At 46.3% G+C, this 19,365-nt stretch overlaps 1 protein-coding gene across 2 annotated transcripts; it reads right to left on the reverse strand.

The window, feature by feature from the left end:
- Nucleotides 1–304: 304 nt before the first annotated feature.
- RGS10 (regulator of G protein signaling 10) lies at nt 305–18,309 on the reverse strand (the record flags this gene model as incomplete). 2 transcript variants are annotated; one of them, XM_082002232.1, is made up of 5 exons in its annotated part: nt 305–451; nt 4,062–4,205; nt 10,750–10,836; nt 12,321–12,439; nt 18,261–18,309. In XM_082002232.1, 5 exons carry the CDS (start codon nt 18,307–18,309, stop codon nt 305–307), a joined length of 546 nt encoding a protein of 181 aa, XP_081858358.1. The 2 variants fall into 2 exon arrangements, with proteins under 2 accessions (XP_081858358.1, XP_081858357.1); XM_082002231.1 differs by lacking the exon at nt 18,261–18,309 and having other exon boundaries at nt 12,321–12,585.
- Nucleotides 18,310–19,365: the final 1,056 nt, after the last annotated feature.

Raw genomic sequence — 19,365 nt, forward strand, 5'->3', positions numbered from 1 at the left:
CGTCATTGTGATGCCTCACAAAAGAAAATACAAATATTTTGAAAGCATTTTGACTTGTGAAATATGAAATTAAATCATGCTATGGTGGAATACCTCAGCCTTTTAGCGAGGAAACAGTCTTTCCATGGGTGCTTGGTTATTAGCGATCATGCAAAAACAATTAGTCGTTCAAGCGATTAAGTAGGTAAGTATCTCCTAAAATGGTTTTGAGCTTTTCAAGCCCTAAATGTAACTGCTATAAACCTAGACTGTTCCTGAGCGTAATTTATTTACTGTATTGCCTCTCCTGAAGAGATTCACTGGATCATGTGTTGTAAATTCTTGATGCTCTTTTAGCTGCAGTCTGAGCCTCTGGTGAATTCTCCTCTTGCTCCTCGGACTTCTTATGGTTTAGGAATATGTCAGACTTTAAGAAGCGGCTGTAGCTGTCATATTTCATGAGATTGAATATCTGGTTAGAGGGAGGGGGAAAAAAACAACACAAAAACAATGACCTAAGTAAAACTAAATTTTAAATGAGAAGGACAGTATATGAATTCTCATGTATTTTTGTGCTGTTAGTACTAAAGCATTACTAAAAAGCATGACATTAAAATACACTTCAAACTCTCAAAAGGGGCTGCACATGGCAAACGCTATTGTAGGTTCCACGGTCACTGCTTTGCAGTGAAGTCCGCATTAGGCTACGGATCAGGTTATGCTTTTCACGATAGCCAGCTCTGAAAACCCAGCACTGAAAAGCAGCAGGTCCCATGCCAGGGCCACCAGGTAGGATTTTACAGCTGATGATCAGATATGTGCGCGTGTGGACAAGCCGGGACATTACCTGGTCCCCTCCAGAGCAGCCTTAGCTCTGCAGTCACCAGGAGTAAAACCTGTTGAGAGTGTCCTGCTGGCAGGGGAGTAGGAAGATATTCAGAGGGACAAAGCAGAGCTGAAGAAGAGGAGGTACCTTTTGGACCCCTTTCCGACCGCAGTTCTTCTTGAACATTACAGAACAGCTCATACAGGCAGAGCACAGGATAATTAAGAAAAGCCTCTAAATAATTTACACAAATCCTGAAACTGCAAACTGAATCTAGACTGAAACAACTGGTTTAACCAATGTTTGTTAAACTTACGCCAATCCTCCTATCCTTTTTAGATTACTACGTAACCGAATACACCAAGATGGGTCTCGGCGCAGATCAGAAATGTTGCAGATACCTGCCACAAAAAGACGATCTGGTACAGATGTAATTTGCCAGTTAAAGTGGTGATGGATTAAAATTGGTGACGGATTAAACTTGTGCCATCAGGCTTTTCACTAGCCCAAGTCCTGGCCTTATTGCCACAGCCAGCATGGAAGCATGACGGCAGCGCCGAGCACAGCTTTTCTCTCCCAGGGCTGGAGTTTAGGCTCGTCCCTCATCACAACTCTCTTTTCTATTTATACCCCTTTCAGACAAAAGAGCTAGAACTCATTTGGCGTTTTCCAAAAACAAAATGGCTTGGGGAAGGAGCCTGGAATCTGTTCAGGTGTCAAGGTCAGGACTATATTTTGCTCAGTCTTGAAACAGAGGGGAAGGAAAAAAAGTAAACCTCAGAACTATAATTGAGGCAAAACCAAAGCCTGCATCACCGTCTGCCTATTCTTTCACTGGCGGAGCCTCTCTGAGTCATGCTTCATGACCGATTACATTTTATGGTACTCAGAGTAACTAAATTTCCAAGACGAATTCCTGGATTCCGACCCGCACGTGCGGATAACTGATGCTTTACCTTTACCAGCCTCATTTCTAACTGACAGTACAACTGGGTAATGCAGCTGTTTGTTAGGAGGAAAAGAAAAAAAAAATAATCTCAAACTGCTCTTTCATTTCACATCCTCAAGGAACCTGGACAAAGGTAAACACACAAGACTTGACTGTTTTTGTCTGTGTGTTTGCTGAAGTAGCCCCCTTGAAAATACGTTACATGAAGCATTTTACTAACCACTGGTTGTTTACGTATTTAAATATTTAAGTTCATGTTTAAAACAGTGGAAATCTTGCTTTATAAGCTACATATCGGAAGACCGAAAATCCCAAAACACCCTCTCGTTGTAGACCCAAATCAATGCAGTTAAGCAAAGTCAAATGATAAATCCTGGCATATAATATAATTAAATTTATCCAGTAAGCTCAAGGGGAAAAAAAATTGTAAGGAAAACATCGCCTGTTAAAATGTCATAAGTCAGTGTTAAGAACTTAGAACCTTCTTGTTCCTGGTATCATTTAAAGCATCTCCCAGAGAGAAAGAGCACTGCAAGATCAAAATCTTCTGGAGTCCAGTCAGCCAAACGCACCAGACAGACAGATTTTATGATCACGCGCAAAAGCATAATTCCCTTCTTCCCTCCCCTCCCTCACCCCCTCCGTGGAGCAGGAACATTCACCCCAGAAGTATTTTGAAATCTACAGGTTTCTACGAACCACTGTAACACCACTTCATTCGGCATGAACAACTGCCTCCGAGCCACCCGTCCAAGGCCACCCCACGGGCACAGAACCACCCCACGGGCACAGAACCTCCCCCCACACCCGGCCCCACTCAAACCAGTAGGTCTCTGGAGAACCGAAGTGCTAGTTACCAGTGCTGTTGTAGACAAGACTGTGGCTTTCAGGCTCTGCCTTTTTATACTTCAGACACACAGTGCCAGCAGTAGTTAACACTGTTCTTTAGAGAACAAATTATACCACTCTTCATAACTTTATAAGGATTGAAAACTAGAGAAGACCGTAACTCTCCCTGAACTATTATCTAACAGCCATAAACAGAAGCTTTAAGCAGTGGAAACCTGCAACAACCCATAAATGCTCTGCATTTGGTTTTAAAAGTTCACACAGATGTTCTTCCCACACTAGTGGGATTCCTCTGCCACTGGTCTAGCATTTTTCCAGCTCAGGTATTGCTACTCCCTGGCTGTTCACGTGCATGCTCATTTGTAAAAATAAAACATTTTAACTCCAGTAGTCTCTGCAGCTTCACTCTCATAATCACCCACCCTGAACTGCAATGCTTAGATTTACCAGAACATTTTCCTTCCCTTCCCCCAAGTCAGAAGTTCTTGCATGAAAAACTTCGCTTCTTCACATGGAAATTGAGTTTCAGACATTTCCACTGCTAATGACTTGGAACCTGCTTGAAAGACAGCAGAGTCTTTGCTCCTCGGACCACTTCAATTGACCCAGCCAGTGCCCAACTAACGTATTCAGTACCCGATGTGAAATGGATAGAAAACACTACTTAAATCAGCGTTCTGTTTCTCCACAAAAGAAAAGAGGCAAATGGAAAATACAGGTAGTCCTGAGGGTGGTACAGAAATTAAAAATAGTACAGACTGCAAGTGCTGGAAAGCCGCAGACAACAATGATTCACTTCATAACTTATGCTTTAAAATAAGCTAAGTATCAATAAAATGTACCACCAAAAGACATGCCTACAAAATGTCACCTAATTTCTACCAGACCTCCGAAGACCTACAGGAAAAGGCAAGGCGGATACCAACTCCTCTTTTAAGTTTTGTATGTTACAGAAGGGGAGGCTTTTCAGGAAATCATATTATATTCGTATCAAGATGAATACTGAAGCAAAGCAAAGTGAAGAACCTTGAGCCCTCAAGGAAACCAGTGGCAACTACAGAAACAAACATCAGCAATGACTCAGCGCCAGCGAACACGCAGGAAAACGTGAGCACGAAGTTAGTCGGCTGGGTGATTCTCAAGCTACCAGCAGAGGAACCCACGAAAAACTTCATCCCGTTTTTCCAGGCAAGTCCCGAATTGGAATTAGCACGGCTGCGCTGAGTCTCCTAATTAACGGGCCCTTAGTTAGATGGGGCCAAGAACCTGGGGTGCGGCGCGTCCGCATTTATAGTCCCAATAGGGAAGCAACCCAGCTCCGTGCCTGCCTGTTCCATCCATGCCACGGGTAGCAGTAGGCAGATTCCCAGCTTTCCTACACCAGCTTGTGCTTAGAAACCAGGGCCCACTACAAGCAGACCAAAACTAAAACTGTGTTCTTGAGGAAAGTAACTGTACCTGGTCCTGGAGCTTCTGAAACATCAGAGGGTGAGGTGTCTCCAAAATGGTCTCATTCAAACGGGACTGCCCTTCAACATTGACTTGGGAGGAAGCTTTACTGGACAGGAAAGTCATGTAAATGTCTTTAGCTTTTTCTTGCATCTGCAAAAGGACATATTTATTTAAAGACTTACTTGCTGTGGAAATATTCTCTGTATTTGTTAATGTTTTGTTGGAGACTGCTCTGGGTCACTTCTTGAGATTCACAGCTTAAAACCAAAACAAAGCCCAAATTAAAAAAGAAAACAAGTAACTAAACAAATATACATAGATTAGCTTATTTGCGTACATTCATTTGTACTGGGGGAAGAACATCTCTGCAGGCCAACTCCAGCTGACGTTTGTGCAGCTACCGGTATTCGGCACTTAGGTTAAACAGCAGGTTGTGATGTGTGAACCTGAGAATCCAGTGTAAAACTGCTCAGCATCATCAACTAGGCCTTGTCTTCACTATTTACAAGACTATTTTTACTAACAGGTAACAAGCATGTGCAAGGAACCCAGAAGGAAAAACGCTGTAGAAGCTTACTCGTACCACAAGGCAAAACTCAGCAAAGTTAGTGTATAAATCGCGCTACCACCAGATAACCTCGTCATACTACATGCTTTGTCGTAACTACGTTTTCACCTCAGGGCAGCTCACATGCAACACTGACTACATGATTAAAGGAAAAAAAAAAAGCAGCAAGTATTTTTTTGGCTAATAGTAAAGGTAAGACCCTCAAGAACCTGAAAGCCGATACACGAGGGTTGGTGTGACCCACATGAAGCGGTCTGTTAGCGTTTGCCCCGACTTCTTCTCTCGATAAATCAGTAACAGTGAGCACATTTTGACCCCACTAGCATCCTTAAGCTTCAAAGCAGTAAACGAGCAGCCACAATCCTCCAAAACGAAGCGCCAAAATGGTCTCCCCCTTGACCAGCAGGTCAGGTAGGAGAAAGCCAGCGGGAGAAGACCGCCGAGCGCGGGCAGCAGGCAGGCCTCCCTGCCACAACCCCAGCTCTGCCCGCGGAGCACCGGCCCGCGCAGCAGCAGGCACCGCACCGAGGCACGGCGACGCGTCCGCGTTGCCCACCGCACGTCCCCCGGGCCACCGCGTCCCCAGGCCAGCACGGACCAAAGGGCTGCACCTTCGATGGGAAGTGGGCTTGAAGGAGGAAGCATTTAAACCCTTGCCCATGAAGGAGTCACAGAATTTCTTTCATGTTTTACAGCTGAGAACCAACATTTGGGGACAATTATAAGAAAAGCTACATGTGTTTGATAATTCACGAGGCCAAAGAGTTAACTCTCTCACTGCTGAAAGGGACACACATTTTCCAGGAGTATCCCTTTTTAAAACAGATTATTCATCTGGTGGGTAAAACATCATGTGTCAGGTGCACTAGGTCACAATGAAGTGTTTTTTAACAATTTCTGATCCTCCCGGTTTCACAGATCAGGGAGGACTGGGTCAGCCACGTCTGTTCTAAACGAGCAATTAATCCAATCGATCAGAGGGGACTGCTTTAACTGGTAAAGTTAACACCCTAATGCAGACACAGCGAAGGTACCTTTAGCTGTTACCGCATGGGCAAGCGCAAGCGACTGTACTGAGCGTCAGTCCTACCTAAACAACTTTAGAACCTGCTGTCAGGTTTCAACCACACTTAAGAGAGGGACCAAGGACTGAGAAATACCTACCCTCCTACTGATTCAACGGCAACGAGTGGCAAAAGGAAGGAAGGGGGGAGAAAAAGCAGCACATGCACCGAGGGAGAAGCTGCAGGGTATGTTCGGAAGTGATGCTACTCGCCTTGAACTGCCAGCATGTCCTCAGCGGCCGGGTAATCGCCGCACGCACAACGCCACGTCGGCCGCGACACAGGGTGCTGCTCCCCAGGAGCGAGCTGGGCGCTGCGGAGGAAGGCTCGAGGGGAAGCAGGAAACTAGAAGTAATGTGAGGAAGTCTAAAGAACACGGGGGGAACAAGAGGATTGTGTGGGAGGCTGGTGAAATGCTGAGGATCTCTGGATTTTGAGGGGAAGAATGACAGAGAAGGGAAGCAAAAGAGCTGTCGCTGGAGAGACGCAGGGGACCTGACTTTACAGTAATGGGGAAATATAGAAATGCACAGCTAAACGTCACAAGTTCTGCTGCACGGGGAACAACTGTTATGCTACGTCTATGCTACAGCAGTAAAGCATCAGTTTAACTGCCATTTTATTAAAAAAAAAAAAAAAAAAGTACAGTTAAAGCTGCCAGTATCTTTATACATCCCCCAACTGACATTCAGGGAGAGCCGTGTCCAGGCGGAGGAGACGGCGATGCTCCCCGTTCAGTGGGTGGCATTCTTTGTTCTGCGTCAGCCTGAAGCTAATGCCTCAGCACAGGGGACTCGACTCTGGAATTTAGACAACAGTTAAACTGGGATCTTGTTCACAGGTGGTTATTAAAGGATTTCTGGCACTTTTCACTTACATCTGTGTGCTCGCCCCAGCATCCGTGCCAAATTCCCATTTGGAGTACAAAGTTCTGTCTACAGAAATCCCCCTCACTATTTCAAGTGGATACAATATTCTTTCCCACTTCCTTTCCTAAGGTCAAATTCAGCTCTCAAGCATGTGTGGTTCCCAAATGAGGTGAATGGAAGTCCCAGATGCTCATCAGAACAGGCTCCAGCAGTTAGCAGCTGTGCAGCATTACCCAGTCCTGCCTAACCATTGCCACACTCCACGTGGGAAGTCGCAGAAGAAACTCTTGAATAGGTATACTCTGTTCCGAAATTGTTCTCTGCAAAACTTCTTGACATGGGTATTCTGGTGGGTTTCAGCAATAGCTGAAAAAAATTCCCTGTTGTTTGAAGCATTTATTACAATCTGTAATTTATTTTTAAAGCTCAGCTGCAAGAAAAGAAACATTTAAACCTTGGGAAGTAGCACAATGGACATGTTGTTTATTTCATTAACAGTCAGAAACGCAACAGCATATGACTAACTCCACTAAAGTATTTGAAGTTAAATTTTATTTATTTATCCCCACCACTCCCATTTCAATAATTAAATATGTGTCCTAAGATGAGAACCATATGGGTGGCAGCAGAGCTTGCTGCTACAAGTGGACTTGACATGATTCCTTCCTCAATCTTTGCTAAAAATTACATTTCTGTTTTAACTTCAATTTTAATGGGATGATAAAGAAAGAATATCCTTTTTTTAAAGCTACAGAGATGTGCCTTGAGCTGAGGGGAGGAGTTTGTGCTTCGATGTTGCAAGAAGATAGGCTGAATCCAGTCCATCTTAAACCTTAAGCCAGTAACATCGTCTCCTTGCTGCCTAGCTCTGCAGATACCGAAAATCTCCCCTGCTCCCCGAAACACGCAGGCGTTTTGTATTAGCTCACCCAAAGAGGAAAAGACACACAAACCCATGGAACGGTCTGGTCTGAACCCCATTTCTGCCTTCTCCTGACTACACGTTCCCACCACGAGTCGAGCGCCAACACAACAGCCAAGAGCCCGGACCCTCCTCGCCAGCGCTCCCTCCGCTCCCGCGGTCTCGCAATCCTGGCTGCACAGTGCTCGCATTCAAGAGGAAGGGGACAGAGAAGACGTATCTGCACGGCATCCTGCAAGATCTGCCTGCGTTGGCTTGATACAGGTCAGCTTCTAGGCAGAGCCCACGTGGCTGTGGTTAGAGTAACGACTGGACAAAACTTAATAAGCTTTGGGGAAAGGCCCGGGATATTTTCTTAAGACTTGCAGTAACAGTTCGACAGTCTGCAAACTACGGAAGCCAGCAGCAGGGTGAGCCTGCATCTACCTGCAAAGACCAGAAAGGACAGAAAGGGAGGACAGCACGATTACTGAGCTAACCACCCTCGTGGTATACCAGCCTACACAAAGCCAAACGCTGCTCCAGGCTGGCACAGAAGGGATGACACTAACACCAGGCACGATGGATACTTAATCCAGGTGGTGGATTTTGTGCAAGTTTAAACTGACCAAGAAAAACCCCATGCTAACACTCTCATGTCAAGTAATGAAAAGCTTATCTTATACTTGAAAAATAAGCGGGGGGGGAATCCCATTTGATCTGCGTTAAATTGAAATCAGCTTCATCTGACCAAAAGTCTAAGTGTCTATGAGCTAGTTTCTGTGGTAAACCAGTTTTAATGAGAAGCAGGTTATAAAATAAGTAAAAAGTTGTTTTTAGAATACTTTGCTCATATTAGATAGATACAAAGTGATTTCTGCAAGAATCGCTTTCAGAAGACAAATTCCAGTGTTTATGACAGCATGAGGCATGAAAGATTGCTATTTTCTGCTTTTTCTAGATTTTTTAATTATCTAAACAAAGCCATCCATAAGCAGTAGCTACAAAAACTTACTGTAAGTCTGTGTCATTCTAAAGCACATTTATTCTAGCCGGCTGTAATAGCTTTGGCAACACTAGACTCCAGATTGACCATACTGTGTAATGATCGGTACTGAACAATTAAGCTAAATGGAACCTACTTAAGTCTCTGTCCATTCATTTGGAAATTCATTCAAGAAGTCACTAAGCTATTATCTCTATACACAGTTTACCATTTCCTGTGCTAGCATGTGCAATCCTAAGAGTTAAAAAGAGAGAAATTATTTAGCAAGGAAAACCACAATTATTATCCCATTGCAAAACACTGGACCTTGCGGGAGGATTTTCCACTTTCATTGCCATTTTAAAATGCAATTTGATACCTGTCCAAAGGTATCAAGAAAAGGCTACGTACCTCTTGGCAAGGACGCTGTACGACATACAAAGCAAAAATATCTGCCTTGTCCAAAGCAAAGGGTTCTTCCCATTCAGTCGTGGACTGTGATGCTGGCTTCTACTTCACCACCTCAGAAAGCAAATTATTTTAGCGGACTAGGGAGAGAGACCAAGAATATCGGGCTCCCCAGCCCAGCGCATCGAACATACCAGCCAAGATGCCGCCTGGACATCTGGGGACAAGAGGGAGGACACGCTTTGTCGCAAGCTGACAACACCAGCGGGACCGAGGGCACCGCGCTCGCCCAGGCGAGGTGGCTCCCAGCGCGGTTCCCTCCCTCACCCCACCGCATTTCCTTTAGTTCTCATTCTGCCTTACAGAAAAAGAGCCCGACTAGTTGTTCTCTGCGGAAGACTATCTGCATTCCTGGACCGCAACGAGGGAGGGAAGCAGCTAGATACGCAAAGCTGAAATAGGGCTAAATATTACAAAGTGCACAGTCAGATCAAACACTTTCCTCTTCTTGCAAAAATTACTATTTTTGAATTTTGTCAATTTACCAAGAAAATATTCACAACTGAAAGCAGTAAATTGTTTTAAGGGGAATGCTCTTTCAGTGCAAAATAGAGAATATTTACAGAAAGTAGACTCCCCTCTCAAAAATAGGTTTTGTTGAAAATCCGGGGACTTTTTTTTTTTTTTTGTGGAAAATCATCTGGGAAACAGTTTCAGCTGACAATATTTGACTGACCTTAAGAGAGGAATCCTGCAGTCCAGATGCAGCCCTCTTACGCCTGCACTTTACAACGCGCCTAGTAGCTCACCTCCCCCACCTGATTCCTACTCCCTGACGTTACTCAAAACACGCGTGGTCCCCTTTGAAGCAGGTTTAAGTGGCATTTTCCCAGCCTCACCTCCTCAGGGTACCCTACTTTGGCCCGAAGAGTGTGGAAGGGGCTGTACATTTGCACCCGTTGCCTACTAAAACGCTCCCTTTGGCTACAAGAGCGGCACGCTTGTGGAAAGCATAAAGGTGGGGTTTCCAAAAAAGTCTGATGGGATTTAGGAGCCTGAGTCTCAAGGACAAGTGATGCCAAGCTGGAGTTTTGAAACTACTTCATTTCGTGCTCACAGAATCCTCATCTCAGAGATTAAGTAAATTTGGAATGTCTCAAAAAAATTTTTTAAATCACAAAAAATTTCTTCTTCAGAAACAAGCAAACAAAACACAGCACATACTTTAGGCCTGACTACAGGCTTCAAAGCCTAAACGTGAAGGTGGATCCTGTGTTCCAGGTAGATCTAAGTGTAGACCAAGATCCAGGCAGTGGAAAAAACTTACTGAAGGTGGCTGGTTGAAAAATTTCCAGTAGAATATTTTCTACTAGAAAAACATAGCTTTCATGAAAAATGAAAATGCCCAGCAGCTATATAACCATTTGAATAAATATTTAAACAAAAAAAGTCTAAATGGACCCTCGATTTCTTTTTTTTTGTAACTTGTAATTTGATAACTTTTAATTCTGGTATTGCAAAATATGCTGTTTGCGCTGTTTGTTATTTTTACGTTCCACTAAAATATTACAATGGTGTGTATTTTTTAAAGCATAGCGGCTACTGCATGAAAAGTCCTGAATGAAACATCTTTATGTTTTCAAGCAAGATGATGCAACATCACTGAATTAAACCTTTTGCTATTCCCAAGCAACAACAAAAAGTTCAGAGTTTTCAAAACATGGGAAACTTGACAATTTCAGCACTTTGTTTTGATTTGAAATAGAACCAGCTTTGTTTCCAGACAATTCCACCACCATGATTTCAGTGCAATTCCTTCAAAATGTATTTATTTGCACTCACATGAAGCATGTTATGCAACAGAAACCTTGACAAGTAAAATTTATTTAGGAAACATACCTGTTTTTTTCCCTGTGTTTTCTTAAATTCTTCACATGCTAGCCAGAACAAAACATTTTCTTCACTAAATTCTTTCTTTAAAAATTCCTAGGGAAAAAAGAAAGAAAGAAACAAACGTTAAGATCCAATTTCTCAATTGTTTTTCTCTCTTCCTACTATAGCTATTAAAACTAGACACCGCCTATGGCTTGCTTTACCACGGCACGAGTTTAAATAACACAGCCTAACAGAACCACTGCATTAGTGCATCTGCACCACAATACCAAGACACAAATGAACAATCAAATATTCAGCGCTTTGAAAGCGCATTCCAGGAGAATGATGAGCTACATTTAATCTCAGAGCATATCAGTAACTAACAAGGAGAGTTTCTTCAGTCTCCTTTAAATAACTCAAGCAATTTTACAGTCATTACTCAAAAGGAACTCCAAAAATATATTAATTAATTAGCAGGTGAGTATAATGAATCATTTTAATGACAGTCACAGATCACCTGAGGTTCTCATCTAGGATCTTTCTGATTTTTTAATGAGTAAAATCTCTACAAATAAAAGTGTTTCTAAACATGATCATCAGTGGCAATAAATTCACTTAAGTAAACTAAAACAGAAGATGTATTTGCATTCTCTGGACAGTGTTTAAACAAAGCACATTCCTCCAAAAGTGAGGCATGTTTTAAAATGGGGGGAAAAAAAAAACGTATGTTACATTTCTGTATAAAACATAATGACTGAAATATTTATAGCTCTGAGATCATCAGTTTTCACTTTCACGTGTTAGAAAACAGAGATTAAGTAACACCAAGAATTAAATAGCACCAAAGATTACTTCTTTTTTTTTTTTTTTTTTAAGAATTCTAAATCAAAGTGTTTTGTAACTCTAGTTTACATCACTTTTCAAACCAGTCTGGCAGGAAACCATTTTATCCCAGTGCATTTTATCAGCGCTTGGTATGGCAAAACCACACTGAAGTAGGTAGTTCCCATTCCTATAGCTAATATGGCGAGAAGGCCTTGAAAACCAGCTCGCCCCCATCACCCAGTAAGCCTCAAGCCTGCATTTTGGGCTGCGCGAGCCCGCGCTTGGTAGTGAACTTAAAGGGAATCCTGTTCAGTACAGCTGGGCCACACGCAGGTACCAGGCGCGGGAGCTGCCAGTGGTAACTCACGGCTCGCGCACGGACAACGCAGGAGACTACAGAGGGCAGGATCGGTGCCCAGCCATAACTGATGCTTGGCAAGAGAGATCAGCGGCTCAGGGACCGGAGCTCATCCAACAGCGACTCGTCAATCCTCGCAGCAGCTGACAGAGCCGACCCGAAAGACGCGACCGAAGGTCTCCCGTGCGCCGTAGGAGAGCAAGCTGCGGTGGCCGCGGGCAGAAGGCACGGCCTCGGAAGCTCGGCAAACGCCACAGCTCCAACTCTGCCACCTCTGCTCGGGGTACGTATCTAGAAGGACGCGTGCCGACGTGCTTACAGCACTGGCACAGCTGCACCACTTATGCCGAGACTCATTCCGCTTTAAAACCTAATTTCGGTTTATATAAGTAACCATGGTTAATATAGCAACCCTGAATCGTTTCACTCCTTCTGGATCTTCGAGGAGGTTCTCCAGTGATGTAGCCCATTTTGAGGTTCCTTTCAAGGTTTGGTGGCTGCTGCTTGGGTGACCCTCGCTGTCGTTTATCTCTGGAAAAAAAATCAGAAAAAAAATGCCATCTTTGTTAGAAGTAACTAATGTCACAAGCATTTCTTCCCCATCGCCCTCTGCACCCTTGCATTACAGCTGCTCTCTTTAAAGGAAAGACCATAAAACTGAAAATAAACATACACACATATCTGAATTCTGCTTTGCCTCTAAGGAGGCAAAAACGCCCTGCAGTTGGGTAATTCCTGAGCGTGTAAGTAGGCACTGTCACTGCTTTAGAGGAGCTCAAGCACCTTTTGCATGTGGAACACAATGACCGCAGCCGGCGTAATAAAAGGACCGTTTGCCTCTTGTTCTGGCACTGTCAGCTTCTATAAAGCAAATCCTGGGCAGTCACGCACATGACGTATTTTTTTTTAAGAAAAGAATCATCACTGGAGGTTGGGAAAAGGCAAAGGGAGAGAGGAAAGTCATGCTTTGTTCAGCAGGAGATGGAGTCCAATACGTTCACCTGGTCTAACGGGAGGAAAGATAGCTGGCACAGGAGCCTCGCTCCAGCGGAGTCGACCCGCTATCGGGCAAGTGGTATTTGGGTAGATTTTCTGTTTGTGTGTTTGTTTTCAAGTCCACTGAAATTCTGCTTTTACGAGGTGTCTCATCTTATCTGCCAGCCAGCCTTCTCACAGACAGGAGAGATGGTATGCATTTTTGAATTTTTCTATCCCAGGGACAAGTATGTTACATCCAAGGCTGGTGATGCCAAAAGAATTGTTCACTGGCTACCCATCAGAAAACTTATTACTTGGGAAGACTCCAGGACTGTTACTGCTGATCTGAAAAACTCTAGAACAGACACAAAGTGCTTGGCCTCCTTCCCTCTCACACCCGAAAGGCCCGGCACGCGCCCCGTGCAGGCCCCGAGGACTCAGGCTAAGCGCTCCACTTCGGTCGCTACACGCTGGAAAGGCGCACAAAACGCTCACTGGCATCAGTGCAGCTTTTTACTTTCATGCACCTTAATTTCTCCCTATCAACTTTCTGAAAATAGGTGTCTTGGTAACTTTTGCTGCAGCTCTGATAAAAAACCCTTCTTCTACCATGAAGCTAAACCTCAGCAAGTATCTCAAAAAACTATCTACGCAGAGCTGTACTATCAGATGCCCTTTTCAGCTCGTAGCTAGAATGACAAGTGCTAGTGTTCACACCCTGCAGAACACTGGACCAGCAGCAAAGCCGACCGAGTTTTGGTTGGTAGGGACATGTAGAGTCTATTGGTTTTTCTAACAGGGAGATGGACCGTTGTTTTAAATGAAGGAACATGTATTCTTCTCCCTTGATAGCGTGGTTATTTTGTTTTTTGTTTGTGTGGTTTTTTTATATACAGGAGAAATTACAAGCTGGAAAAGAGATAAACTTTCTGGAGCCGTGGATTCCATACCCATTGCCTAATGCTGAGAGACCTACAGTCATGCCCCAAGTAAATAAAGACGTAAAAGAAAAGAACGCATCCAAAATCGTGTCGCTGCTGCATTTTTCCTGCATAAATCCCGCCTGCTCTCGCTCTGTGCTGCAGCTACAGCACCAACCTGAAACGCCTTACGCAACGGACGCGTGACGCTATGCCTGCACGAAACCTTTCAGGATCCAAGATTATAACCAATTCGGGTAAGGACCGCGACAGAGTGGTCTCTCAGGCAGCAAGTATACCTACAGCTCTGCACAAGAAAAGCAATCCCGCCCCAACACGTCGTCTGCTAGTTAATGGTCAAGAGTCAGAACCTGAGGATTGTCTCCGAACCACCACTGCAGGCTTCATATGTGACCCAAGAACACAGTGAGTTAACTGTGCCTCAGTTTCCCCTTCCCTCATGCAAAAGGATGTGGTTCTTGATTATCACTTGCAAAATTTATTTTAGGAACCCGACTCAAAGTATCTGGGCATCTAATCTCAGTAACATCTGTGAGATTCAAGTGGGAACGGCCAAGTGCATTGGAGCAGAACAGAATTACCTCTGAGGAGCTTGAATCTCTTGTTATGATCACCCTCACCTGCAAGCAGAATCGCAGCTCTGTGTGTACAGCTGCTAATGGCCTGAAGAATCAGGCCATTCCCTTATTTAATATATGTTTTAGTACAGAACATATGGGAGCAAGATTTTTATTGCTAGTGTTTCTCTTCCACACGAATTTTAAGTGGATTTTCATGATCACTTTGAAAAGCATGCATTTCAGTGAGCCGATGCAATACAGGGTGGGCCCAGCACCATGAGAACCTAAAAAAAAATACAAATTTCTGGTAAGCAAAGGCCAGAACAAGTACTTACACGCACCCAGGACACATCGATCTGCTGCTCCTCCACTGCTTTCACTGGTCTCTCGTTTTACTGCTGGCCATTCTCTGTCTTCCCTGATAACCATTCTCCCCAGCTTCCTCTCACTTCCAGCCTACCCCGCACAAGCCAGCTCCATCCACCATTTACGCTCCTCCTCGTCACCCTCCAAACCCTGCGCTCCCCTGTGACCCTGCTCCCCTCCTCCCTGCCTTCTCCTCCTACAGCCTTAGTAGAAAAAAATTTGGTTTTGAAGGGAGGAACTACACAACTTCTTCTTCCTAACACGCATCCCGTAGCGTCACGACGGAGGCAGACCGCCACGCCAGGGAACGTGCCAGCGGCTCTGGAGGGCCCAGGTCTGTGTGCTGGGCACGGCACGGCGCGAGCACTCTCCCTCCGGGCTGGGTACCATGAATCCCCGTGTTCAGCGATCCATTGCAACCGCCATAAAACGTTAACGTTCCCCTTCGGCGCAAACGTAAATAGGCTGCACGTGATACGTGACAGTAGGAAACACCCAGAAATTTTATGAGGATATTAAAACTGCTGGGTATTTTTATTATACCCCATTAAATATGCCATCACAAACGTTTTTTCTAATACAAAAGTGACCCTCCCCCTGCCCCTCCCCAGGTAGGATCATAACTTCCCACTCCACATGCTGGTTTCATTTAGCAGATTTGATGTGTGATTTCTAGAATTTTTTTAAGAGCATAAGCTAGGAAAGAGGTTTTCCCCACAAATGAGTCAAGAAGCTAATCCCCAAATCCATATCCCAAAACATGTTACTAAATTATCTGAAAAATGATACTTCCACTGAAGTCTAAAACAATTTATTTTACAAGACAATGGTACAATAAATGCAATCACATGAATGACCCTCCTGAAACTTATTCATCTGTTTGCTATTTTTAAAAGATAACTTTCTCCTGTTAAAATCATCTAGTGACAAAGTTATACAATACTCAGTTGGAAATAAGAAGCTCGATACCAATGTGTAATAAGCAAAATGTATACGTTAATGTGCTCATTTAAATGAGGAAGGCAGACATTTGCTGTAACTGAAAACTGGAAGATAATCTTGCGCATCAAAAAGGGTATTACAAAATGGCAGTTCTCCCACCAGTATTTCTGTAAAAGTAACACACAGAATGTGCAACAGATGATAAATATGCTAACCACATTTCTTACTGCCATCGGAGAGGGCTTGCTATCTTTCGTACGGGTTAGAAACCAAGAGGCAGAGAGCCCCACCAAGGCATGCACAGCGCAGCTGCAGAGTCTCCGCTGAAGCAAACTTTCCACGGGGCGTACGACCGTAACACAACTGCTTGCACGACGTGCAGCGGCCAGCTGCTTCTACAGCTGCAGTAAATGATTAGGAGTTTACTTTAACAGCACTGTTATTTTAGAGAAAAACCCTATACTAAGCCAACAAATAGGCAGCTACGTCAGCTGGAGCGCTGTTTTAGGGAATAATCGTATAGAAGCTGCCTTCCCCCATCACACAATAGCACTGCCACATCAGGCTGCGGATAAAGGCTCTTTGCAAGCAATAGATACAAGGGTAAGTGCAGCACTAATCACGCAGCAAGCATCAGTCGAAGTGTGGTATCAAAAATGGCAAATATCTGCACTCTCCAAACAGGAGCTTGGACTGAAACCACAGACAGCGTCAATAACATCAAAATATACAACCCTGCAGGTCAAAACTCACGGTTCTGGCCCTTGCTTTAGACAAGGACAAAAAAAAAATGTGGAAACCCATTACACTTTTAGAGATTCAAACTCAGCTGAGTTGGACCTGCTCACTCTCCCACCTTCCCGACGGGCTATGCACGACAACGGTTTCCCAAGCTGCTGCCATTCTCAAACTCTTGACACAGCGGCCTGCGTAGCACCGTATCAAACGGCACAGACACACACTTCACAGAATCCCGCCGAATTCCACAGAATCCCCCAAATTCCACAGAATCCCCCTTACCTAACCACCTATTCCTACTGCCTCTTTCCCGCACACACCTTTTGCAAACTCCTTAATGAAAGACAACCGGCACACAAACAGTAGATACGACAAAAGCACCATGTAAATAGCATATTCCTTATTCCATATTTAAACGTTACTATACAATGTTAAGAAAAGTCTTCTCAATCTCTTCTTAAATAACTGCTGGTCACGCCGCCTGCATTTTCCCCTTTTTCACCTGGATCATAAAGCTGCAAGCCAGGAACCTTTATTATTAGTTTAAAAGTACCGATGTTTAACGACCAAAATACCTTGTCTTTTCCTACGGTCACCAGAATGCCTATCCAGCAACAGTCACCAGGCTGGAATTAATAAATCAAAGGTTATGAAGCAGTGGGAAACTTGCTAAGCAGGCTGCTGAAAAGGGAAAATTCCCTTACTTTCCATGTATCCAAGCGCCGCTGGATGAATCCTCGCACAACAATTTTTTCCTAGCAGCAGCTGAATTTTAGACCTTTTCACTACAAAAGGGCTGTCCTTCGCATGCTTTGGCTGCTCAACATCCTCTTTTGACTGTCTCTGACAGCACATGGCTGCTGGATTCCACTTTTAACTATAAGGAAGGAAACTAAAGGGACGTTCCGCTTTTGTAGCATCTCTGGAAGCGTTCATCAGACATGTATCTTTAAAAAAAAAAAAAAAAACCACACGACAAAACCCAAACAACTCCAGACAAACACCGCATTTGGCTTTTCTTCGAAAGACTGTAACTTCTTACTGCACGTTATAAAATATAGTATTGCTTTCTGGGATCCCAAGTTTGTACCTTTTACCCCAACTGCTTTAACAGTGATCCACATCGCTCCCTCGGAACCGCCCGCCGTACAGCCCCGGGGACCCCGCGCCGTGCGGGGCCGTGCGGTGCAGCACCGCGGACGCGCTACACGCCGGTCTGCGAGGGAGCCGCCGCGTCCCACGCTGATCGCCCACCCCGGTAACTCCCACGCCGGTTTAAGTCGCTCCCCCCCACACCAGGGAAAACTCTTGGAAGTCTGTTCTAGAGCTGGAACAATCACGCCCTGATGCTCCGGGCCGGCAGGCAGCAGCTCGCAATTAAGACGCGGCTGATGAGGCGCGAGCCCGAGCAGATCCCAGCTCCCGCCGCCGCGGCAGGAGGCACCGCTCGCCACCGCGCCGGCCCCGCCGCCCTGCGCTCCCCCTCACAGCCGCAACGCACGCCGCGCCGGACACGGTGTGAAAATCAAGGGCCGGGGCCGCAGCGAGGCGAAGCGCCCCGCGGGCGAGTTTCAGCTCGCTCAGCCCAGCCGGGCACGGGCGCGGGGAGAGCCGGTGCGCCCCGGCCGGCGGCCAGCGCGGCTCCGCCTGCGAATGGTCTCCCGGCCGCCGAAAGGGCGGGAGACCCGCTCCCGGCCAGGCCCCGCGGCCGCGACGGGGGCTCGGCCGCGCCTTCCTGCCCCGCCGCTCGGCCGAAAGAGACGCACGGCCCTTCCCCCGCCGGCGGCACTTCCTCCGCCGGGGCCAGGGCCGCCCCCACCCCCTTACCTGACGGCGGGCGCTTCCTGCTGAGCCGGCTCACGGCCCGGTTGAACATCGCGGGGCGGCGGCGCGGCCCCGCGCTGCCCGGAGCCGGAGGGGGCGGCCGCGCCTCCCCCGCTCCCCGCCGGGGAGGCGCCCCCCAGCCGCCGCCTCCTGGCAGGCGCCCCGCCCGTGCGGGGGAAGGCAGCGCGGGGCCGCCCGGGCGGGGCGGGCTGGGGGAGAGGGGCGGCCGCAGGCCCGGCCGGCGCGGCGGGGAGCGGCGGCTGGCGCGGCCGGGCCCTCGCTCGCTCCTCCGCGCCGAGGTGAGGGGGCAGCGGCAGTTCCACGCTACCCTGAGGCGCACAGACCGCCAGCTGCGACGTGGCAACGGTGGGTCTTCACGCTCGCTCCGGTGCCCGTGGAGAGCGGCACCGTGCCCCGTCCCAACCCCAGCCGCTCCGGCCTTCTCCCCTCGCATGCCCCGTCCCTACGCTTCCACGCAGCACCGTTACTTCCATTCACCCACGTCCGTCCCGTCTTTCCTTCCTCTCCCCCGGCTCAAGCCGCCTCCTCCTCCTCCCCAGGCTGCTCTTTTCATCGCGCTCTTGGACGCCGGGCAGCCACCCGCCAGCAGGTGCAGAAAACAAAACCACTTCCCTCAGACGGTCGCCTTTATGAATTCACACACTTTCTTACCAAAATACAAGTGCCAAGTTTCTCGTGCTGGGGTGACACACTTGCTCTTCCAAGACAGGGAAGAACAGTTATTTCTCGACAGGAAAAGCAGAACTGCGATTTTAACAAAAGTATTTTCACTTTCAGAAACAACTTTTTACCAAAATATTTAATCAAAAACCCAGCCTGGAGCCAGCGTGAGAAATTTGTGTCATTATGACACAATTACAGCAGGAAGCAGAGGCCAACAGTAGTGGGAGGCAAGCGGAGTGCTTAAATCCCACTGGAAATAGCACCGATACCTACTAAGTCACAGAAATCACTCCTAGCAGACAAGTCAACACTTGTTATTTCCATCCAAGCCAAATCCCCCCCTGAACACACAGTACTGCATTTACAACTGGCTCTGTTCACAGAAGGAACTTGGATGGACTCCCCATCTCACAAACGTATGGAT

The sequence above is a fragment of the Phaethon aethereus genome, assembly GCF_964289735.1.
Source record: "Phaethon aethereus genome assembly, chromosome: 7".
Classification (NCBI taxonomy): domain Eukaryota; kingdom Metazoa; phylum Chordata; class Aves; order Phaethontiformes; family Phaethontidae; genus Phaethon; species Phaethon aethereus.